Source organism: Paroedura picta, chromosome 5 (genome assembly GCF_049243985.1).
Source record: "Paroedura picta isolate Pp20150507F chromosome 5, Ppicta_v3.0, whole genome shotgun sequence".
NCBI classification, from domain to species: Eukaryota; Metazoa; Chordata; class Lepidosauria; order Squamata; family Gekkonidae; genus Paroedura; species Paroedura picta.
This window is the reverse complement of record NC_135373.1, coordinates 43,112,670-43,136,766: the sequence shown is the minus strand read 5'-3', so window position 1 is coordinate 43,136,766 and position 24,097 is coordinate 43,112,670. Positions and strand designations below refer to the sequence as shown.

The 24,097-nt window shown below is 49.1% G+C and overlaps 1 protein-coding gene across 2 annotated transcripts in view; it reads left to right on the top strand.

Annotated features, from left to right (window-relative positions):
• The window catches only part of MAP7D1 (MAP7 domain containing 1), a 72,852-nt gene that overhangs the window by 43,911 nt on the left and 4,844 nt on the right, over nt 1-24,097 (top strand). The window contains exons 4-15 of one of the 2 annotated variants that reach the window (XM_077337534.1): nt 1,130-1,293; nt 4,507-4,621; nt 12,403-12,513; nt 16,497-16,619; nt 17,207-17,349; nt 17,522-17,643; nt 18,628-18,878; nt 19,080-19,266; nt 19,818-19,998; nt 22,288-22,392; nt 23,215-23,268; nt 23,759-23,822. In XM_077337534.1, the coding sequence (XP_077193649.1) occupies nt 1,130-1,293; nt 4,507-4,621; nt 12,403-12,513; nt 16,497-16,619; nt 17,207-17,349; nt 17,522-17,643; nt 18,628-18,878; nt 19,080-19,266; nt 19,818-19,998; nt 22,288-22,392; nt 23,215-23,268; nt 23,759-23,822 (1,620 nt within the window). The remainder of the gene's footprint in view (nt 1-1,129; nt 1,294-4,506; nt 4,622-12,402; nt 12,514-16,496; nt 16,620-17,206; nt 17,350-17,521; nt 17,644-18,627; nt 18,879-19,079; nt 19,267-19,817; nt 19,999-22,287; nt 22,393-23,214; nt 23,269-23,758; nt 23,823-24,097) is intronic. The other variant, XM_077337535.1, reaches the window with a different exon arrangement.

Below are 24,097 nucleotides of genomic sequence, written 5' to 3'. Positions count from 1 at the left end.
GCCGTGGGTTCAGCAACAATAACACAGAGCCCACCCGGTAGATTCCCCGTGCCTCCTGAGGCTGTTCTGCACCATCCCAGCGTACCCCTGTGGCTGGGCCCCTATTAATGCATATCATGCATTCATTTAAAAATATCAAGTGTCCTGCTTTTCCAGAGCTGCTGACTCGGTGCTTGCCAGCATTAAAAACGTAGAAATGGCATCGCATACACGGTCAAAACTCATCTGTCTGTCTCAACCTGCAGCATAGATTGCTCTCTCTCTCTTTCTCCCTCACTTATATGAGAGGAGTCTTAGTGATTCTGGGTTCTTGGGCAAAAATCCAGGATGGGCCCCCACAATCACCTCCAGTCCCCCTGCTGGGACCAAGCAAGAGGCGACCCTTGCCCCACATGCTGCCACCTTCATGAGGCCCAGGTGAGTTAGGTGCAAGGGGCAGCAAGAGCCTACTGACCATGTGCTCCCCCCTCTGCTGGAGAACCCCGTACGTTCCTTGGAGAAACACCAGGACACCGATGGAATAAAAATTCCATATGCCAGCTGCTCTAAACACCCTGACATTCCAATAGGTTGAGGGTTAGGAAATATAGAATGGAGGATGTAGATATGTATCTGTTTATATTTTGTATTAACATTTAAATGCCTCCAGATCCAAGAGCCTCTTGTGGCGCAGAGTGGTAAGGCAGCCGCCTGAAAGCTTTGCCCATGAGGCTGGGAGTTCGATCCCAGCAGCCGGCTCAAGGTTGACTCAGCCTTCCATCCTTCCGAGGTTGGTAAAATGAGTACCCAGCTTCCTGCTGGGGGGTAAAACGGTAATGACTGGGGAAGGCACTGGCAAACCACCCCGTATTGAGTCTGCCATGAAAACGCTAGAGGGCGTCACCCCAAGGGTCAGACATGACTCGGTGCTTGCACAGGGGATACCTTTACCTTTACCTTTAGATCCAATGCATTACAGGCCACCACAATGTTAAAAAAATAGAAATTTTTCATTGAAAAGGACACATTAAAAGAAAACCGCTCAAGAGCACACTCATATCGCTGGATGTTGTGATAGAGTCTGGCCCGTCTATATATGGCATTACAGGCCCCAGGACTTACTTTCTCTCCTTGTTCTTCTCCTCACTAGCTGCCAAGCGAGCCGTGTGGCTGGAGAAGGAAGAGAAGGCACGACTTCTGAGGGAAAAGCAACTGGAAGAACGGCGACGCCGACTCGAAGAGCAGCGGGTTCGAGCCGAGAAGCGGCGTGCTGTCCTCGAGGAGCGCCAAAGGCAGAAACTGGAGAGGAACAAGGTGGGTAGAGGATCATACAAGCGAGAACAGGTGGGTGGGCACAGGGATATGGGCGTGAGGGTGGCATGGGGGCCTCTAGGTCACTGGAATACTGGGAGGTGGAACCTGGGGATCCCCTGGAATTATAGCTCATCTCCAGATAATGGATTTCTCACAGAACTTGGTGTATGGATTCAAAAGCATTGATTTTGTTTGTTTTAATCTGCCAAGTTTCTAGGCCTTGGTTTTACAGAGAAAACCTTCTTGGAAGATCTGGGTCCAAGTCTGGTGTTTATTTAAATTACATTTTGCTTAGCTCAGATATAAACTTGTTTGTGGGCTATGTGAATGAGCCAGCGGGTTGAGGTTGCTTCTCCCCTCCTCCCAAACTCAGGAACATGCAGCTGGATGTGGTGGTATTTCCATATTGCTTGCTGTCAGAGCCAAACTGGCAAATTCGAGCTTGCGCTTTACTTGCAAAACATGATTAAACCTGAGTTCGGAATCCAGGTTTCCTTCATGTGATATCCTTTGATACTATGCTTGGAAACCGCAAGCTATAATTTGCCATCTTAGACGTAGCGTCACGGCGATGAAAATGCCTAATTATCTGGCTGTGCGCAAAGGGAGGTCCTAAGTCACAAAAATCCCCAGGATCAGCTGTATAGGTGCAAACTGGGACTTATTGAAGAGCTGGAACTTTTTACTACCCGAAGAAGTCACGGCTTACAAAAATTATTGCTAGATTTGCTTGGGTAGCTATAAAAATAAGGCAGAGCTGGACCAACCCTGTTCCCTAGTGCTTTTATATTGGATCCATATACAACTGTTCTTATTTCTTAGTTTTTACCCATTTATAATTGATGTTATATTTGTAATTTTATGTTTTTTACTGGCTGGTCTATGACCGTAAATAAAATTGATTGATTGATTGATTGACTGGGACTTATTGTTAACCTCTGAGCCAACCTTGGGTCTTGGTCTCCACATCCTGTATCGAAAGTGAAGACTCCAGAACTAGGGGGGGTGGCAGAACAGGGCATAATTCCTGGGGTGTTTGCAGGGCTGCAAGCAAGTTATATGCTGTACGGCAGGGGTAGTCAACCTGTGGTCCTCCAGATGTCCATGGACTACAATTCCCATGAGCCCATGCCAGCGTTTGCTGGCAGGGGCTCATGGGAATTATAGTCCATGAACATCTGGAGGACCACAGGTTGACTACCCCTGCTGTACGGCACTGTAGCTTGGCTCAGTAATTGCATACAGAAGAACTCCCTGAGATGAAGGGAATTTTCCATCTTCTCTCCCTCTGCTTTGCAGTGGAAATGTACTCCCTAGAGGTCAGAAGACTGTCCCCAGAAATAGTGAGAGTAATGTGCTGGGGGAACAGGTGTTGCCTGGAAAGCCCCCAGAATTACCACTGATCTTCACGCTACAGAGCTTAGTTCACCTGGAGAAAACAGCCGCTTTGGAGGGTGGACTATATAGTCTAAAATTCTAAATAATAATAATAATAATAATAATAATAATAATAATAATAATAATAATATCCCATGCTGAGGTTCCTCTCCTCTCTAAACCCCCCAAGCTCTATCTCCAAATCTCCAGGAATTTCCTAACTTGGTTGGCAACTTTAGAAGGGGGTGGGGGTCTGCAGTAGAAGGCAGAATGACTGAAACCAGTTCTTCCCTCCATGAGTGGATATGCTTTTTGGATCTAAACCTCGGAGCATGCAATATAATCAATGTTTTGTCCTTATCTTGCCTTTTTGCTGTGATTTTATTTCTTTAAAAAAAATACAGCAAAGTAGCATCGTGGTTCTTTGCACAATGTTGCTTACACATTTTAATAAATGTTCTCCGTGTTTGAAGGGAAAAAACACAATTGCCTAATAGAATAAAATCAGGACTCCTGCGTTTTAGGTACTGCGTCGGAGCCATCACATGGCTATTGTGTTTCTTTCCAAACGTGGAGGATGTTTATGAAAATGTGTAAGCAACATTGCACAAAGAACCATTATGTTACCTTGCTGGGTTAAAAAAAAAGAAAGGAAATACAATCACAGCAAAAAGGCAAGATAAGAACGTAACATCTACCAGAGTGCTAATCAGCTTTGGGTTGGCAGGGAGGGAGAACAGTCGAAAATATGTGCACAGGTATAAGTGTACATGAAAGTAACACCAGATTTCACTTTGAGGATACGTTGCTCAGCTGTATTAAAGGAAAATAACTCGATTTAGGGTTGCCAGCTCTTGGTAGGGAAAGACTTGGAGACTTTGGGGGTGGAGCCTGCAGAGGGCGGAGATTGGGGAGGGGAGGGACTTCAGTGGGGCATAATGCTATACAGTGTACCTTCTAAGGCAGGGGTAGTCAACCTGTGGTCCTCCAGATGTTCAGGGACTACAATTCCCATGAGCCCCAGCCAGCAACTGCTGACAGGGGCTCATGGGAATTGTAGCCCATGAACATCTGGAGGGCCACAGGTTGACTACCCCTGTTCTAAGGACCATTTGTTAAGGGAACTCGTCTCTGTTGGCTGAAAATGAGTTGTAATTTTGGGAGATCCCCAGGTCCCTCCACAGGCCGGCATCCTTAAATAGATCTTAGATATAGTAGAGGAGACGTGGGAAAGATGGCTCCTAGATCTAATAGCAGGAAGGTAGATTAGGAAATTATCTCACATGGCAATTTGTAAGCAACCCTGGACGTGTACTATTTTTCTGGATTTTTTTTAAAAATTGTTATTTGATTCATGTTATCCACCATCATGGGGCAAATCAGAAGTCTAAAATGAACAGCAGGGGTGGTTTTTTTGCCTTCTTGATTGTCAGTCCAGCTAAACCCTAATCCTTCCCCAGCATCTGCATCCTTTTCTGGTGCTGTTGGTAACAGTTGAGTAAGAGAGCCAGCTCGGAGTAGTGGTTAGGAGTGCAGACTTCTAATCTGGCAAGCTGGGTTTGATTCCCCGCTCCTTCTCTCCCATGTGCAACCAGATGGGTGACCTTGGGCTCGCCACAGCACTGAGAAAGCTGTTCTGACCAAGCAGTGATATCAGGGCTCCCTCAGCCTCACCCACCTCACAGGGTGTCTGATGTGGAGAGAGGAAAGAGAAGGTGAATATAAGCCACTTTGAGACTCCTTCGGGTAGAGAAAAGCAGCATAGAAGAACCAACTCTTCTTCTAATTCTCATCAAGTTTTTTACCTCTCTTCTTGACTTCTCTCTTCTCGGTCAGGAACGTTATGAAGCTGCCATTCAACGCTCAGCAAAGAAAACCTGGGCGGAAATTCGGCAGCAACGGTGGTCATGGGCTGGCGCACTGCACCACGGCTCGCCCTCTCACAAAGATGGTGAGTGACAATGTCTGCATGGCTTCTCTTGACCTATTCAGTGTGCCTGTCTGTGTGTGTGGGAACGTATGCGCATGCAGGCCAAGAAATGCTCGGGAGGAGTGCACGGGGGATGGCAGGCCTCAATGCTTTTGCACAGCTGCGCAAATCCGCACATGCATGCACGTGGGTGCCATTTTCATCCTTTGTGCTCTGATTGGTGGTTGGAGATCCATCAAAGATCAGCCAGTTTGCATGGGGGAAGCTTCTCTTTGTAATGTCCTCTTCTAGATGGGACACTTATAGCATATATTTTGCTATAAGTGGGCTGCTTTCCTTTAGATGCTGTAGTGGTGATTCTCCACAATGCTTTCCCTTTCCTACCTGCGAACTCCTTGGAATCTCCTACAGCAATTTCCTCCTCTGCTTGTAGACCCAGTCACACAATATTGGGTGTTAGAATTTGCAAAAGACTGACCCAGTTGGATGTAGTTTTGTGGCTCTTGTGTCAGATTGATATCCTTCACAGACACTGCCCATGTAAGGATGTTTGTAGGGGTGTCAGGAATCTGCAACTCACTGCGCAAAGCTTGGTATCCATTGTGAAAAGTTTGTGGCAGGGGCTTTTTGCAGGGAAGTCCTCATGATTATGGAGGAAAGTTTGGAAGTGGGTGTACACTTTCTGACACAAGTTTAGAAACTAGTGGGGACCTGGGAAAGGACTTCAGCCATGAAGGGACAAGGGAGCCACTTGGTTAGCCAACTATAGTGCATAGTACTTGCATCTGGATGACTGAGCAAGGAAACTTGACAAAAGCTGGTTCCTGGCTTCTTGTAGAAGACACGTGACTAACATCTGTTTGTGGGACACAGTTTGAGTCCAGTGGAACTGTTAAGACTAACCAAGTTTTGTTCCGAGTATAAGCTGTTGTGGACAAAGCCCACTTCTTCAGATACGTTGAAATGAAGATGCCAGCCATTAGATCAGGGATGGGCAACTGTGACCCTCCAGATGTCCATGGACTACAATTCCCATGAGCCCCTGCCAGCAAAGGCTCATGGGAATTGTAGTCCATGGACATCTGGAGGGCCACAGTTTGCCCACCCCTGCATTAGATATTGGTAGCAGGTGGGGAGGATGTTGCTAGGAAGGGCCTATTAGAGTCAAGATACACAAGTATCAGAGCAGTAAATATAGCTAAGGCCGAATGAAGGCAATGGACAAATTAGCATGCCGACAGGCAGCACCTAGCTGCTATTCACAGGTCTTAGCAATCGCCTTCATCCTCTCTTAGTTACATTGGCTGCTCAATTATATGCGCATCCTGACTCTAATTGACCTTCCCTGGCAACATCCTCCTCGCCCGCTACCTACCGGTTGGTGACTTCTCTTTCCATGTATCTGAAGAAGCAGGCCTGCTCAGGAAAGCTTATACCCAGAATTAAGCTTTTGTCTGTCTGAGACTCTAACTTTGTTCTGCTGTGAGATTTATTTGTAGGCAGACTTGTCACTAAAACCGCTTTTTTTGGATGAGCAACTTCTGTGGGGTTAATTACTGGGCTCCCTTCAGCCCTGATCAGCCGGGGGCATGGGCATAATAAGAATCATAGCATCGGTGTAGAACTTTATGGCATTCAAAGCGTTTCACAGGATAATCTTCTTGTAACACTTAAAATCTAGGCCAGTATCCTTATCTCCACATTGCTAAGGAGGAAGAAAGGCTGAAAGCATAAAAAACACCTAGTAATGTAATGACTGATATGGGATTTGAGCCAGGGGCTTCCTCCTTCCTAGCTAGGTCTTTGAGCAGTGGTGTTTTGACAACTCTTGTTCCTTTAATCCGGGACAGTGTTTCAAGCTGCCTTAGTGGACATTAATGCACAGGGTTGCCCTAAGTTGGAAGCTGCTTGATGGCACTTAACGAACTTGCAAACACACTCCAGGATTTGGTGTGGGCAAGAACAGGGAGAAAGGAATAGAGCAAAGTTAGAGTTTGGTGGCATTTTTAATACCAACCAAGTTTAATTCTGGGTATAAGTTTTCGTGTGCATGCACACTTCTTCAGATACTGCAGCCCCAGACAGAAAAAGATCTTCCAATCTGAGACTGTGCTGTCTCTTTATGTTGAGCCTAGCATTAAGGGCACAACATTCACTGCTATTCTATGTCCACTAGCAGGGAATACTTCTCACGGAAGTTGTCTCTCCCTCCAGTTGGTGTATCAGAGGTCACTCCTTGTTTTCATTGCAGTGAACGGTCCCCTAAATCAGGGGTAGTCAACCTGTGGTCCTACCAATTTATAAACAACTAGAAATATAGCCCGCTGTAAAAGGGATACAGCGGGCTCTAGATACATACATTCTGTGTTGTCCCACGGCGACGGCTCTGTAGTCAGCTCCGTGTAGTCAGTAGCGGCAGGGGAGGCGGGGAGGGGCCAGCAGCCGTGCTCCGCGCGACTGCCGGGGTCTTTTCCTGCGGGCGAGAGTCTTTTCCAATGCAGCGAGAGTCAGGCGGCTACCCGAGGGATCCTGCGGCGCTCTGCGCGACTGCCGGGGGCTCCCTCGGGCAGCGGTCTGACGCAGCGAGAGGCGCTTTGCCGTGTCAGCCCGCCGTGTCAGCCCGCTATGCGCGGCTGCCGGGGGCTCTCTCGGGTAGCCGGCTGACACTGTGAGAGGCGCTTTGCGCCTCTCGCCGCGTCAGGCCAGGAGGAACTGCGAGCCGCGCTGCGCGCGGCTCGCAGTTGCTGCGGCTAGGAATCGGAGGGACCAATCAGCAGGCGCTTTGCGCCTGCCGATTGGTCCCTCCGTTTGTCTGTCGTGAGGAAGGGTCCAATCCGGACCCTTCCTCATCACGGACTAATCCCACCTCCAGACCCCTTACCGAATTATATAGTCCGTGGCGCCACGGGGGTTTAAAGATTTATATACAATCATGAACAATGGATCTTCACACCATTGGTCAGTTTCGGTTTAATTTCTGTGAAAGAACACTTGCCTAGTTTTATGGTTGGGGTCACCACAACATGAGGAACTGGATTAAAGGGTCGCGGCATTAAAAAGGTTGAGGACCATTGGTGTAGGGATTTGAGGCCGGGTCTTAGAGCATGCTCTGTCCATTGTGCTCAGAGGAAAAGAGAGGGATGCTGGTTCTTTTGCCTGACTTTGATGTGGTTGTATAATTTCTGTTCTCTGTTGTCCCTCCTAATTGTGTGCAGTGCAGCTGTTTTTGTACAACTCTTGCACAGACAGTTTTTCCTTCCATGTGGGCCACAGATTCTTTTTTGTTGCATGCCAACAATGACATCATATAGCTTTGTTGCAAAAGTCCAGACCACTTTCTCCGCTCTGTTAGGATAACAGCAGAAATCTCTAACCTTGTTGAGCATATGGGGTATCTCAGAGCAGGTGGTCGGTGCCACCATAAAATTAATGCCCGGAGAGAGGGGTGCAGGATACAATGAAATGGCTGCCTGGGTGGGGAGGGTGGGAGGCAGTCACAAAGCCCTGGGAGAATAGAGGAAGCAGCTTCTGAAGGGATACTGCCAGCAAACTCAAAGATTTCCTGAGCTTTTCAGAAGCAATTCCTGGTCCAGTGAGGCAGAGGTAGGGTTGCCAACCTCCAGACATGCCCTCGAGATCTCCCAGAATTGCAATTCATCTCCCGACTACAGAGATCAGCTTCCCTGGAGAAATTTGCAAAAATAGAGGATAGCCAAAACTGGCTCTTTGCTTTGGGAAAGAATGAAGTGGGTGCCAGGAAACATAATGCAGCTGCCATGACACTCAGAGTTACCATACTGGGAATCTTAAGAATTTCCTGGTACTTGTTTTCAACCAGTTTATAGAATCGGCAGAACGAAGGACCAGATCTTTTTCTGAAAGAAAATTTGGAAATGCACAGTGGTATGAAATTGTGATTGGCACACATTGTGGATGCTACTTGGTATAGTGGTTAGGAGTGCGGACTTCTAATCTGGGGAGCCAGGTTTGATTCTGCACTCCCCCACATGCATGTGGGTGACCTTGGGCTCGCTACGGCACTGATAAAACTGTTCTGACTGAGCAGTGATATCGGGGCTCTCTCAGCCTCACCCACCTCACAGGGTGTCTGTTGTGGGGAGAGGAAAGGAGAGGCGAATGTAAACCACTTTGAGCCTCCTTCGGGTAGAGAGAAGCGGCATATAAGAACCAACTCTTCTTCTTCTTCACTGGAGCACACCTATGTGGCTTTTGCTTGTGTGTGTGCCCATGCTTTATTTTCTGTAGAGTCGCATTCCATGGCATTGAGAAGCCTACGCAGAGTGGGAGAGAGTCCCGTCAGCTAGGAATTTGGCTGCGTTCATGCAGAAGGCTTTCATTTCTGAACTGCACAAATGTGCTTTTACAACTGCACATTTCCCCCCCTTGGGGCTGCACATTTTGTGTCTGGTTGCACACTAACAAACCAACCCAGGCATCGTCTGCAGGTGGGAAGCTAAAGGTTTACCAACCTGCTGTCCTCCCTAGCTTTTAAGGATCACGCAGCTTTGTTGCATTTCTCATCCTGGATCCAGAGGGCAAGCCTCTGCTCTCTACATGTCCTTGATTCTCAGACTGTTTTCTTTGTGGGGGAGGGGCCACTTTGGAGCCATCTTTGCAAGGAAACTATAGGTTTTGCTGACTTTCTGGGTAAATGGAGGGCAAAACCCATAGAGCAGAGAGTTTCAGGTATGAGGACAGCTCACTTTTGCCCATGATGTTCCAGGGGTCTTTTATAGGATCTGAAATGATGAAGGGGCTTTGAGTATACTGGTCTATGGAACAATTAAATAGTACAGGGAAGGAGTGTTTCTGCATGATCTTGTTTGCTCCCAAATTACACGGACCCTTCACAGTTAATGTGCCATATTTTTTTCCTGGGTCTCTTAACACCAGCCTGATAAATATAGCTAGTTTTATTTTTCCTATAATGGATGCTAAGAAAAGCATTGCCAACTAAATATCTCTGCGCTTATCTTGGCACCCTTGCCATTTGCTTCTGACAGGGTTCCCTGTAGGGTTGCCAGGGCCTTCTGAACAGCCAGCAAGAGATAGGGGGTGAGTTTATGGGGGAGGTTATGGGGATTGGTTGTTTCCTCACATGTTTCAGCATTGTGCCATCATGACTTCCAATGTGACCTGGAAGTAATGGAGGTATGTCAGGGATTTTGGGATGATGCTCTGGTTTTGGGACAAAAACTCTATGGGAAAATTAGCTTCTACCATAGAGTTTTTGCCCCAAAACCAGAATGTCCAAGGAGACATTCCTTGGACATTCCTTGCCTACATCACTTCTGGGTCACAGTGAAGTCATGTAGGCATGTTGCTGAAATGTTGGGTTTTCCTCCCTCATTTGAAAGATATTGCCCCTTACCAGCCAGCTGATTCATGGCCAAGAGATGGGGACTCCCACTGTGTAATCTGGCATCCCTAGAAGATTGCCATGGGAGCAGCTTACCCCACCGGGTTGGGTGATCTGTCCCACAATGGACTTTTATCACAAGAAAACTATTAGTGGCAATTCCTTCCCCCAAATACTCAACAAAACCAACGTTTTCTGGTCAAGTAAATTAGTAGTCCCCAACCTTTTTATCACCGGGGACCGGTCAACGCTTGACAATTTTACTGAGGCGGGGGGGGGGGGGGTCACTGCCGCCTGAGCCCCTGCTCCACTTACTTTTCCGCCGGTGCTCCTGACTTCCCGCCGCCCGCTGGGGGGCACTGCCAGCAGCAGCTGTGCAGTGCCATGCCGAGGGGGAACCCCAGCCATGGCGGCCACTGGAGAGTACCAAAGGTGAGCCAACGGCAGAGTGGCAGGGCAGCCCCCGAGACAGCAGCCGGGAAGGAGGACGAGGAGGAGCCGCAGCCCGGTACTGACTGATCCACAGACCGGTACCGGTCTCCGAACTGGGGGCTGGGACCACTGAAGAAAATTAATGGAGATCTTGAGCAAATTTAAGAAAACAAAACATGAAGGTTAAATATAGGAGTGACAAGTGCCTCTTTCCTCATTCATTGAAATGTCAACTTCTTTATGATCCAAATTTGGAAGAAGTTCAAGTATAGTCGACATGTGGCATAGTTGACTTCCTGGCATTCAAGTAACATTTTTGAAAAGATATGGGGTAAAATATAACACATATAGTAACATACCTGCAAAATAAATTCACAGAAGCCCTTCTTTTTCTTCCCATTGTTCAAGGCCTTGGCATTCGCCATGGAAACCTCCTTTTGTCTTCCAGCTGCATGCCCGATAGAAGCCTCCCCCATTTTGTCTCAGAAAGTGGATTCCAAAGTGCTTTCCTCTCCATTATGCAAGACATACAAGGATGGTTTTTCCCCCATCTTAGCATCAGGGTTACCCTTAGTGCCTTCCTCGCTTGGCATATGGCAGGAATGGGCCAGTTTTTGACAATCCTTTACAGTAGTCAGGGTGGTGTAGCTGTTCAGGTGTCAGATTAGGATCTGGGAGACCCAGGTTTGAATCCCCTCTCAGCCATGGGAACTTATGGGACAGCCACACATTGTCAGCTAAAGTTGCCAGCTGAACACTGGCAACCAGCAAGAGGCTTCGCGGGGCAGAGACATTCTAAAAGGCATTATCATTTTCAGGTGTATTTATTTGTTTGTTTGTTTATTTATTAGACTTATTACCCACTACTCCCGGAACTGGCTCGTGGTGGAGTGCGATTTGTCATTGCGTCTGTGTGATTCTCTAGCATTGCCCTGATACTCTATGATTTACCATAGAATATTGGTATAATCCTAGAGTGTTATACCAATGCAATAATGTCATTTCTGGGTTTGCCCCAGAAGTGATGTTGCAGACTGTGAGCAATGCCTATTTCCTCCCTAGACAGTTTTCTCTTAGCCTAACCTGCCTCACAGGGTTGTTGTGAGGAAAAAATGGAGAGGAAAACAATTGGGGACATAGGTATGATACAAATGAAATAAATAAATCTGTTGTGATGCCAACACATTTTCACAGTAAAGCAAAGGACACAACTATTCAGCTACTTACCCTGAGGGACCAAACCTCATAGGTGGCTCTTGGGAATGGAATTCCCCAGCAAGGACTCCACAAATTGTGCAGGTTTTTAATGGGAAAACTCCTGTGAGTTATCTTCAACAAAAGCAATCCTAGGCCGGCTATTCGTATGGCTTCTGAGCATTGTAGGCGACATGCTTAAGGAAGTACAAATCTGTTTCCTGCCATTCTGGAAAAGGTCATGAACATTTTGTAGTGTCTCTGGGGGCTCCAGGAGCCCAGTATTTGAAAAGCCTCCTTTTAAAGCTTTGATCTTATGCACACTGAATGAATGGGCTTTACATCTTTGTAAACCAAGCAACAGGATCAGGCTGTTGGTCTGCCCCTGCTGCAGCTTGGTAGCTGAGTTCTTTATGTCCAGTTAAGATGGCCGTTGTGTTGCAGAAACCCTCCACTGACAAGTGTGCCCATCAAGCTCCACCAAGCTCTCACCTGCCATGCTTGGCTGTGCCTTGGATGCAACATGTGTACATCCGAGCTCTTGCAATGCCATTGAGCACAGGTGCGGGGGATGGGGTGTAATTCATCACCTAAAGAGGTGCTTGCTTTTGCTTCAATGTGGACTCAGCACAACCCAGTGGAAACCTGAACATCTGCACTCCTAAATACTCCACCAGGTTCCCTCTCTCCTTCTCCCTCTGCCGCATGACACCTGCCCTCTGCCGCTGCATGCCCGCATGTCTGCCAGATCCTGCCCCACTGCCCTTAACGCCCGTGTGTCTTTTCCCTCTCGTAGGTGCAAGCAGGTGCTCACTCTCTGCTGTAAATCTCCCTAAACACGTGGACTCTATAATCAACAAGCGCCTCTCCAAATCTTCCGCCACCCTCTGGAACTCACCCAGTAGAAGTAAGAGACCCCTCTCGGGGCACCCCTCCATGCCAGGGAGAAGGGGGGTAGGGGGGCAGTACTTATTTCGAGTGCACATCCCTTCCTACCTGAGACGGACAGGGTGGGGCAAGTCTGCTTAAAAACGGAGAAAACCCTTTTTATAAGATACATATAATGTGATACAGCCAGGGCCCGGAGTGCCTGGTGCCATTCCACACAAGCAAAGGAGAGAACAGGGATTCAGCCATTGGGTGTCGGCTTTCATGCAGGGTCCAAGCTCTTGTGGTTACGGATAAGCTGAAAGATGGGTAGGTGGCGTGTATGCAGTTTCTGGGCCGAGTGTCAGCAAGATAGATTTCTGCTGTCCAATGGGAGGGCTTCTTCCCCTCACATAGCATTCGGGTCCCCCTTAAGGTTAGCAGAAATGTTTAAAGAAAATGCAAAACAGGCAGGACTGCACAGACAAATTCTGGTTTCTGCCATGTGAAACTTGGGCTATCATGCTGCAAAATTTTCAGACATCTTTGCGCATGATATTTAGCACAGCCTTCAATATCTGCTAGTGAGATGGAGTGTCCTAGATCTAGAAGGCATTGGTGTTATCTCAATGTGAGCAGCAAAGTGTGGTCCTGAGAGAGAGTTTGTGGGGTTCTGCCTTTTCAGGGCTTTAGATCTTCCCTGCCCTGGACATCCAGAATAAGAGCAAACAGTGAAGTCCTGCATTGACTGCTGCCCTGCTCTCCTCTACTTATGGGTACAGAATAAGGGCCCTGATGACAAGGAGGGATTTCCCCCATAGCTGCAACTTTTCCCTAGACATGGGAGAGGTTTTGCTCCTTCCCAGTTTCCCATAGTTAACTCCAAGTTCAGCAGCATCCCAAACAGTCTAGGTGCCCTCTGCCAAGCCACACATGCAGAAGATGGACCTGAAAGGTTAGATGTTCCCTCCCAAGCACTTAAGGGGGGAACACACTTTTCTTGTTCATGCCCGGGGAGATGCATGTTACCACTTTTGCTTTTCTGCTACTGGTACATGAAGCTGCTTTGTACTGAGACCTTTGCTTAAAAAAAGAAAACACTCCGTGGGTGCTAGGTTGTGTCTCAGAAAAAGCAAGGCCAGCTTAGCTCAGATTTGTGTTAGCAACTCTTGTCAGGCAGGAAAGAGGTGAGAAAAATGAAGGCTACCAGTTGGATGTGTGGAAGGTGGTGGAAAAATGCATCAAGGGGCCCCAGTCCGACTAACTGTATGCCCCCTTTCTCATGCCAGCTCGGGGAGGGGAGAAAGATAACGTACTCAGCAACGGTACAATGTATAGAAACAGTCTCATTAGAACTCTCTTTTGCTTGGTCTTCATAGGTGTAAGATTTGGGGGGGGGCAGGGCTGTTGGCACGAGGGCACTGCTGGGTAGGATAGTGTCATGTTTGCCAAAAGGGGCAGACACTAGCAAGATGGAGTTCTCTGCGATGGCTGGCAGTGCCCGGCAGCTGGCAAGAGGGCTGTGGACAGCGATAGGGTGGGGTCATGACGCTGGTTGCCTCATCACGTCCAATTTTTAAAAAATGGAAATGACATAGGATAGCTCTGGGAATCACCAGAAACCGGCAATTCCAGCTGCTCTGTGTCCTTCCTGGTTTGTTCTTTCTGCCAAAAGTGATGCAATGTTGCAACTGGCATTGGATTTTTGTGGTTGTTCCAGGAGTGGGGGGGGGGGTGTCTCCACCCTGACCAGGGATTTGGCAGATCTGGTGTCTGCATGTATATTTAGAAATGGTGCATGCTGCCTCTCTGCCCTGATTTGGATAGCCCAGGCTAGTCTGATATTACCTGATCTTGGAGGCTAAGCAAGGTTTCCACTGGGTAATACTTGGATGGGAGGAAGTCCAGGGTCACTGTGCAGAGGCAGTCAACGAGAAACCACCTCTATCTGTCTCTTTACTTGAAAACCCTCCAGCAAGGGTTCCTGGTCTTTTGAGTATGCGAACTCGTTTAGAATTCTGACACTGGGTGGTGGGCACAACCCCAAAATGTCTGCTTCAGGAGGCGGAGCCAGCCACAAAATGACTACCACAGGAGGCGGAGCCACACAGACGTAGGCCTAGAGTTGCCATAATTCGGCTGCAACGTTATGACCCCAAACCAAAAAACATCAACCAACGCGATGCTTCCTCTCCAGATTTTCTTAAGGCAGGCCACCACAATAAATACATAATAACCTTGTGCTCAGACTAGTCAGGCTAGTTGTCTGCCTTAGCCCAGGAGCTCTGTACTCCGCAGTGATTCTCCCAAGACATTGGCAAAGGAATTTCCCCCCCCCCCCGCCCCAGTTGCTTAAATCTTTTAACTAAAAATGGCAGAAATTGAACCCGGGACCTTCAGTGGGCAAAGCTTGTTCTGCACTGAGGCTCAAAGTCAGTGCCTCTTCCACAGCTCTCAGGGCAGGTCAAGCAATGCCAGATCTCCCTCGGCTCCTCTCTCTGCGGCTGCTCAGGATTGTCTTTCCTCCCATGGCTGTTTTTGTTATCCAGTTGCCTAGCGATGATTAAAAATACCCTGGGCATCTGAACGAGACGGCCGGGGGAGTCCAAGGGAACGGCCTGTGTCTGAGCCGGCCTGCCGCGGGGATTGTTCATGGGAGTGGAATTGGGCGGTGCCCCACGGCAGGGTCGGGGAGGCCGTCATCCCTACGCAGACCTGTGGGGGTGTGTGTTTTGCTTTGCAAAGATCCCGGCAAAGCCTTTGGCATTAGATAACTCCCCCAGCGTTTTCCTGATTGATTTTGGATAAAGGCAGTCCATGCGATGGTGTGGTAGATTTGTGCTATGTCCTGTCCCAACATCCCCTGTTTCCTGTCAAGTCACAGTCGAGAACGTCTGTCTGTCTTTGTTATCTAATCCTTTTTCTTTTCTTGAATGCTGGCTTTATAGCAGGACCAAAGAAATCTATCAAACTTGCAGCACTAGCAAAATGGCGGGCCCTAAAAATTGGGAATTTTTTTTCTGTTCTGGTTTTGGCAAACCTTCCAAGAGGAGAAATCTTGCGGTTGTGAGGCAGCAACTGATTCTGTGTCCTTGGCTGTTTGGAGCCTCTGGGTTTTTCTCCTCCCCAGTGAGCAGGGCGCACCTTCCTGATGCTTCCCGCTTCCATCTCCATGTTGAAGCTTTCTGAGGCAGCTGAGGGCCACAATCTGCCATTCTGACTAATGTTTTTTGTTCTGCTAAGAAAAGATGGCTCTTCGCATTCCCAAAAGGTTTCAGGGCTGAATAAAGCCGAAAATATTTCAAAGAGACAGAATGGGACAGCAGCCTTCATTTTTATAACAAGGAAAACCACACCACCAGGCTAACACAGTCTCTGAGGGAAACACCACTTCTTTTTGGAGGGAAAACGTACCACAGTGTGGGGAAGCGTGTAGAGCCTCAACAGTCATGTGAAAGTCAATGCGGCAGTTCCAAACTGCTGCAGAGGACCTTTATTTCTGGGACCCCGAACTGAGGAGGAAAGAAAGGGCTCCTTTTTAGTGCTGCCTTAACCTGGATGGCCCAGATCCCATCAGATCTCAGAAGCTATGCAGGGTCAGCCTTGGGTTGGTACTTGGATAGGAGACCATGAAGGAAGGCCAGGCAATGGAAAACTGCCTCTGTTTGTTTCTTGCCTTGAAAACCCCGTGAAGGGATGCCATACGTTGGCTGCCACTTGATGGCACTTCCCACCACCAAGTTTGGACTCTGCTTCCAGTGCTACTGGCTTCCCTCCTTCCCCAAGAGGTCACTTGTTCCGTCCTCAAGAGCCAGCCCGGGCAAGTTGGGGGGGAGAGAAAATGTGTTGTGGACAAACTCTGCAGTTGGGCTGGAACCTGTGCTCCTTCTCAGGGAAATGTCTTTGGGAAACAGTGGGAAGCAACTCCTCAGCTAGTGCTGAGGCTCCCATATCTGAGGGCCGGTTGGGCAAATCTGGAAACCTGCCTCAATAGAACTGTGCCCTCTCTCTTTCCGTCACCAGACCGCAGCCTCCAGCTCAGCCCCTGGGAGAGCAGCATCGTTGACCGGCTCATGACGCCAACACTGTCCTTCTTGGCCCGCAGTCGCAGCGCCGTGACGCTTGCCGGCAATGGCAAAGATCAGGGTACGTAGGGTGGAAAGGCTGAAGCGCTGAGGGGAGAGGGGGCTCCATGAGCTCCATGAATAGGCATTTGAACCCAAGTCTTTTGTGGATCCAAACCCAATGCGGTGCTCGCAGGCATATTTGTCCTTCTGCCACACCGAATTCCAAACCCTAAATTATTCTCCTCTGGTGCATAAGTGTGTACTTAAACTGAGGAGGGGAAAAGCCACCTTTCACCTCTTCGTGGCCTTTGTGCCTGCCCAGAGCAGCCATTTGTAGAGCCGCCCGTCCCCCTCAGCCAGCACATTAATGAAAGGGAACGCTTGTCTCTTCCAGCTCTGCTCTTTCTCATCCGCTGCAGGAGTAGCAGCAAGCCTTTTATGCTGTGTTCTTAATTTATTTAAATGGGATTTGTATTGTTGGGGCTGAGGAGAAGAGAGGAATAAGAAATTTGGGGGGTGGGTGGGTGGGGTGGGGGATTGTGTGTCTTGTGAGCTTCCCTTCCTCAATTTCATGCCTGCTCTTGGGCCTCAGCCCTGAGGAGGTGCAGCCTGGGCTCCGTGGTTGGCCTGCTGACAAGCCCCGTCTCTTTATTCTCCCGGCAACAGTGCCCGTGTGCCCCCGCTCAGCTTCTGCTACCCCCCTCAGCCCCTGCAATAACCAACGCCTACACCACCGCTGCTCAGAGCGACGGCGGCCAGCAACCAGCAGCCCTGACGTGACACCGCGGCGCAAAGCAGACGCCTCTCCCGTGAGTGACCCTGTGCTCCCCTTCCCCATAACAACAGCTCTATCGGGCTTTGCGACAATGGCGGAGTAATTTTCAAGTTTGGAGATAGACTTGCAAAGCCTCTACCTTGCTTTTTCTGCGCCTCGCTGTCTCTGACCGCCGTTCCCTTGTCTCCCTCTCGCCTCATCCTCAGAAAAAGAAAGAGAAGAAGGACAAGGAGCGGGAGAACGCCCAAGAGAAGAGTGCCCTTGCCCTCCGCAAACGCCAGTCTATGCCCGCCGGACAAGCTCGCCAGCTGCGCACACCTGAGAGCAGGTAGGAGCCACAAAGCCATGCTCCTGCCTCGTGTTAAAGGTTTCCTGCCAGAGCAGCAGTGACTATTTCTGCCAGGGATTTCATGGCAAGGGGGTGTTAAAGTCCCCTGTTTGGAAAATGTAGACACAGTCTCATATATGCTTCCAAAGAGGGGGCAGGTAAGGGGACTGTGGCCCAATAGTAGAGCATCTCCTTTTCATGCCGAAGATCCTAGGTTCATTTCCCAGCATCTCCAGGTAAATGGATTGGGTAGCAGGCAACGTTGATGCAAAAGACCTGCCCTCAAGACTCTGGAGAGCCATGGCCAATCAGAGAAGACAATGATGACCTTGATGGACCAAAAGGCTTACTCTGTCAAAGGTGGCTTCCATGTCCATGTGACAATTCATATGACGAGGGAAGAATATCTTCTAGTGTTGGGATATCTTCTTGTCATGCAGAAGATCCCAGTTGGCTTCTCTAGTCAATCATCATCTTCTCTGGTCAAAAGGATCAGATCAGAGCGGAGGGGGAAGACCTGCAACCCTGGAGAGGCTTTGCCATTCAGAGTAGACAATACTAACCTTCACAGACTTGGTGCAGGGCAACTATGGAGAATGTGACTCAGTAGCACAGAGTCTGCTAGCATACAGAAGGTCCCAGGTTCAATTCCTGGCAGCTCCAGGTAAACAAGGATGAGGTTGTAGGTGATATGGAACAACCTGCAGTGCAGTTGGGTAAACGTTTTCCGTATTGTAGAAACTCTTAGTTGTGTTGTTACTACACAGTGGTACGCACTTTTCTTCTTTTGTACAACCAACAGAATCATGGCAGGCAGCTGGCAACCAGACAGATCCTGCAAGACAGGTTCATGTGTTACCTGTAGTCATGGCCTATACCAGTAGTCAGGGCTACAATCCATAATAGGATAAAGCTGCTCAGCTGGCAAGGTGAGGCGAGGCCGTTTCTCCTCCTCCTCACGCTCTTGTGCTTATCCTCTGGCAGCCCAGGGCCCAGGCCGAGGCCTGCTTCTCCAGCAATCGCCAAGCAACGCCCAGCCTCGCCTAGCACAGGCCCCAGTTCTCCGCACCGGCCAGGCCTGACCCGCAGCAGCCACTCTTCACCCAAGGTGCGATCCCACAAGGAGCACAGCAGCCAGCCAAAGGTCCAGAAGGGCGAAGAGAAGGAGCGAAGAATATCCTCCCCTGCTCTGACTGAGACTCCCAAGGTCCCAGCGGCCACTGAAGTGGCACCAGGTGAGGCCTTTGAGGTACAAGAGTTGGGACCTTTGTGATGGATTGAAGAGGTCACTGATAGGTTAGAGAATGGCTACATGATTACATCCTTGGGGGGAAGTGAAGATACAGTGAAAGATCTATAAGCCTGACCTTCTGGGGTTGCCCCCCTTTCCCCCTTCTTTGTGAGGTAGCCTAATCTGTATGTTTGGGGCTCTGCAGATACTCCAAACCCTTCTGGCACGGCCAGCCCAGTGCCTGCTCCTCCTGCCACCACACCAGGCAAAACCATGGCAGGCACCACAGACCGAGAAGAGGCTGCCCGGCTTCTGGCGGAGAAACGACGTCAAGCGCGGGAGCAGCGGGAACGGGAGGAGCAAGAGCGTCGTGAGCAGGAGGAACGGGAACGGTGAGTCCTTGGGCAGGAGGTTCCCCAGAGCTCTAGCCCTCATGGGACCACCAAGTGTCTGGGAAAGGGGGAGAAGTCGTCTTGAAATTTCTTGCCCAATGCCTGGTTGCAACTTCAGGGATTTACCATTCCCTTGTTTCCAGCCTCTAGCTCAGACTTTCTCAACCAGGGCTATCAGGAAGCCCCAGGGTTTCACGAAACCCTGGTTGAGAAAGCTTGTGCTAGATGGTGGAAAGCACCGTCAAGTCCCAGCCAATTTAGAGTTTCTGAGGGAAGGGACATTCAGAGGTGGCTTGCCATTGCTTTCCACAGTGTACTGCCCCTGGACTTCCTTGGTGGGCTTCCATCCCAGCTGTCTTTAGCTTCCAAGATCTGATAAGATGGGGCTAGCTTGGGCTGCCTCCTCCACAGGTGTCTTACCACAATGCAGATAGCTCCAACCCTAGTGGAAGAAGAGCCATCTCTTGCCTGGCCTGCCATGTGCTCTCCATTCTCAGCCCCCCATGGGGATGAAATGGTTTGCACGATGGGTGTTGTTTGGTCCCTGGCAGGCGGCTAGCAGAGGAACGGGCTCAGCAAGAAGCCAAGGAACGGCTCCAGCAGCAGGCGGAGCTAGCTCGGCTGGAGGAGGAGCGGCGGCGGGAAGAAGAGGAGCGGGCCCAGCGAGAGGAACGTGAAGCCCAGGAACGAGCCCGGGCGGAGCAGGAAGAACAGGAGCGGCTGCAGAAACAGGTTGGTTTGCTGGGATGGAGAGAACAGAAGTTAGGTGGAAGGAGGACTGGTGGTAGATGGGTCTTTCTGCAATCGTGCATTTAACGGTGTTCCAAGACACCCACCAGGGATGTTTGATGGGGGCGCCTGGAGCCTGAGACTACAAAGGGATGTGTTGCTAACCTCCAGATCAGGCCTGTTGGTCTTCTGGAATAACAACTGGTCTCCAGACTGCACAGAGCACATCCCCTGGAGGAAATACAACTTTTGAGGGCAGACGCTATGGCTTCTCATGCCCGCGGAACACTCCCCTCCCTGAAGCCCACCTCCCCAAGCGCCATCCCCATAGCTTCAGGAATTTTCTGAGCTGGAGTTGGCAACCATAAGTCCTTGTTAGTGGCAGGACTCTGGAAGATAGGAAACAACATGGGATGACATTGCCATCTAGTGGTGGGAATGGGCTGTGCTTTCTTGGATAGGAATTTTGCACATCTGAATTTCATATCAAGGAATAAACATCTAGGGTGCCGCAAAACTTTATTCCAGCATATCTGTTGATCCATGAAGGGGAGTGGGATATGGTTCTCAGTCTTGTTGAACCTTTACTGTGGCTTATAATTCTTCACTTGGAGGAGGGCAGGATGCTGTTTCCGTTGGCTGCAGAGGAAAGGATGCGCAGTAATGCGTTTAAACTACAAGTAAAACGATATAGGCTAGATATCAGGAATATAATTTTCACAGTCAGAGTAGTTCAGCAGTGGAATAGGCTGCCTAAGAAGGTGGTGAGCACCCCCTCACTGGCAGTCTTCAAGCAAAGGTTGGATACACACTTTTCTTGGATGCTTTAGGATGCTTAGGGCTGATCCTGCGTTGAGCAGGGGGTTGGACTAGATGGCCTGTATGGCCCCTTCCAACTCTATGATTCTATGATTCTATGATTTCATACCCACCACAACCCTGTGATTTAGGTTAGTCTGAGAGGGTGTGCAACTGGCCCAGGGTCACCCTGTGATCCTGCTCAGCAGAATGGGGATTCAAACGGGTAATTTTGATATTCTAGCCCAGGGACAGCCAACGTGTGACTCCCCAGATGTCCGTGGACGACAATTGAGCTGGCAGGGACTCATGGGAATTGTAGTCCATGGATCCCTGGAGAGCTACAGTTTGACCACCTCTGCTCTAGCCCCTTCATCATGGAAGCATATAGTTGTGGGGCTGCTGGTAGTGATCCAGAGTGTTGGGGGGAAGGGCCTGAGCCAGTCTGAGATCCCTTGAAGCAGTAGAGTTCCAGCTACAAGCCTGTTCTGCTCCACGAAGGAAGGCTCATGCAATGTTAACAAACCTTATATTTTAAAAAAGGAGCAACGGGGTGGGGTAGTAGCAGGCCTAATAGCCAAAGCCCAATCTCATCAGAGCCTTTAAGGAGGGTTGACCATGCTCAGTCCTTGGATGAGAGATCACCAAGGACTACTGGGACTGCTCTGCAGAAGAAGACAAGGCAAACCAGTTTTGCTTATCTCTTGCCTTGAACACACTATGAATTGAAGCTTCATGGCGGGGTCTCCAACCTGGTGCCCTTTCCTGGTGCCCACCAAATATTTAGGAAGCTGATTTGGAGATTTGATTCTCTATGCAGATTTTTTATAGTGCTGCTTTGGCTGCAGTTGCTGCCACGTTATATTGATACACATTGTGTGACCAAAGTTAAGCTGTAGCAATCCTTTCCTTCCTGGCTCCGCCTCCTACAGCAGCCATTTTGTTGCTGCACCCACCATGCTGTGTCAGAATTCCAACTATGCCTACAGGCATAAAAAGGTTGGGAGCCCCTGCTTCATGGGTTGCCGTGAATCATGACTTCACAGCATGCATTTTGTCTTAAAGGAACGGTGTATCCCCAAAGTAGTCTATGAATGAACTCACCAACCCTTCTAACTGTGCAACTCAGAACAGGAAGGAGCAGGATCTGGAATGGTGGGTAGGATCCATCCTCATGGACTCCTGTAGAGCCACATTCCCCCCCCCCCCCCGCTCCAGGGTTTTGCTTAACAGGCATGAGCTTTGTGCTTGGAGGTAACAAGAAGAACAAGGATCGCAAACCATGAGAGCCACGTCCATTCTGCCATTACTCTGTTTAGACCACAGAGCAAGGGTTTCTTGGGACTTATGTTCTCCTTCCTTCCTGGAGTCAGGGCTGGAATATCCCTCAGTCTCCATGTTAGCTCTCACGCCACTTCTTGGCCGGTTCTGCCAGAGCTGGATGGACACCCTGATTCCAGCAGCAGCGCTAACCTCTCTTCCTGTTGGTTGCAGCGGGAGGAAGCCGAAGCCCGAGCACGAGAAGAGGCAGAGCGGCAACGGGTGGAGCGCGAGAAGCATTTCCAGCGGGAGGAGCAAGAGAGGCTTGAGCGGAAGAAGGTAAGCAGGCAGGGTCACCCTGGCAGATGAGGAATCTGGAGCGGGCACTTAAACTGGGAGCGTGCAGGAAAGGTTTTTATTGGATGGGTAGCAAAATAAGTGTGTAGAAAAGCCCAAGAGATAATGATTACTTTTAAAAATTGCATGAGCTGCATTTCAGTGTCATTTCTATAGAAAAGTGACATAGGGTAGCTCAAGGAATGGCTGGAAACTAGAGTTTTACCATAGATTTTCCAGGATTTCCTAGAACCTCCCAAACTCATGGCATAGAAGATTATGTGTCCCTGCTTGATCCTTGCCTTCATGGCTTCCATTGGTTGCCAAGCAGACATCTGAGTGTAGCTCTGTTACCCACTTATATTGAATTTATACCATTTCTGATTGGCATGGCTTTTCCCATGCCAATGATAATGATAAAATACTATCAAGTTAGGGCTTGATGGTCCCCCACTTATTACTTCTGGATCTCTTAAATGTATGTATGTATGTATGTATGTATGTATGTATGTATGTATGTATGTATGTATGTATTTATTTATTTATTTATTTATTTATTTATTTATTTATTTATCAACCACCAGTCCCGAACAGTCAGCTCATTGCAATTCACAATGAGGTCCGCAAGGCCCATAACAATGAAATACATAGATTCAAGCGGGTAGCCTCCTTGAATAAATCTTTGTTGGTCTTAAAGGTGCCACTGGACTCTGATTTTGTTTGATAACACATAGAATCACCTAAAATGCAGACAGCCATAACCAAACTTGTATGAAAGCTATGTAGTGTGCCTCTTCAACATGGCAGTTCTCCTTCTCCCTGCAGCGTCTGGAGGAGATCATGAAGAGGACGCGGAAAGCAGATGGAGCCGATGCCAAAGTGAGTGGTCCCCACCCATCCCCTTTGTCATTCACTTCCAGTAACACCAGGAGTCCACAAAAATGTGGCAAGGAGACATTCTCTGACTTCCACTGACGTCGACTGTTCTGATGTGGTGGAAAGCATCTCAATGCCCCTCAACAATCACCACCAGGGTCAAACAGTCCTCGTGTTCCTGCACACCTGTGTGGGGCTTGCTTCTTGGCGGGATGTGCCCTGGGGTCACATTTGCCAGCCTCCCACACTGCTACCTTATGGGCACCCAAAATTCAGTTTGAAGTCACGGCCTTATCTTGCCTCGTGGTAACGTTGCACCCCAGAGATCTTGGCAGCCCTCCAACCCCAGGGGTCCTTCCTCCTTCTCAAGAGCAGGCTAGGTTGTGCCTCGGTCACCCATTCCAAACCACCTTGCCCCCTGGCCTCTAGAACTGGTTGCCAGGTGAGTCAGATGGACTTACAGGTGGCTTGTGGTTTGTTTGTTTTTTTGCAGAAGAAAGAAGACAAGAAACTGGTGAATGGGAAGGAAGGGAAACAAGAGGCTGAACTCACCATAGGTAAGAGCTGCCTCCCATCAGTTGTGCTTGCTCTTTGGAGCCGTTGTAATAGCCTTTGAAACAAAACTCAACTGACTGGGAGATCCACGTCCTTCTCTGGCAGAAGATACCCTCATGGCATAAGGGTCTCAGGCTAGGATCTGGGAAGCCCCATTTGGGGCTAGTCACACTCTCAACAAAGCCTGCCCCACAGGACTATTGTGAGGACAAAATTGAGAAGGGGTGACTGATGTAGGAAGCTGCTTTGTGTTCCCATGGGGGGAGCAGCCATCTAA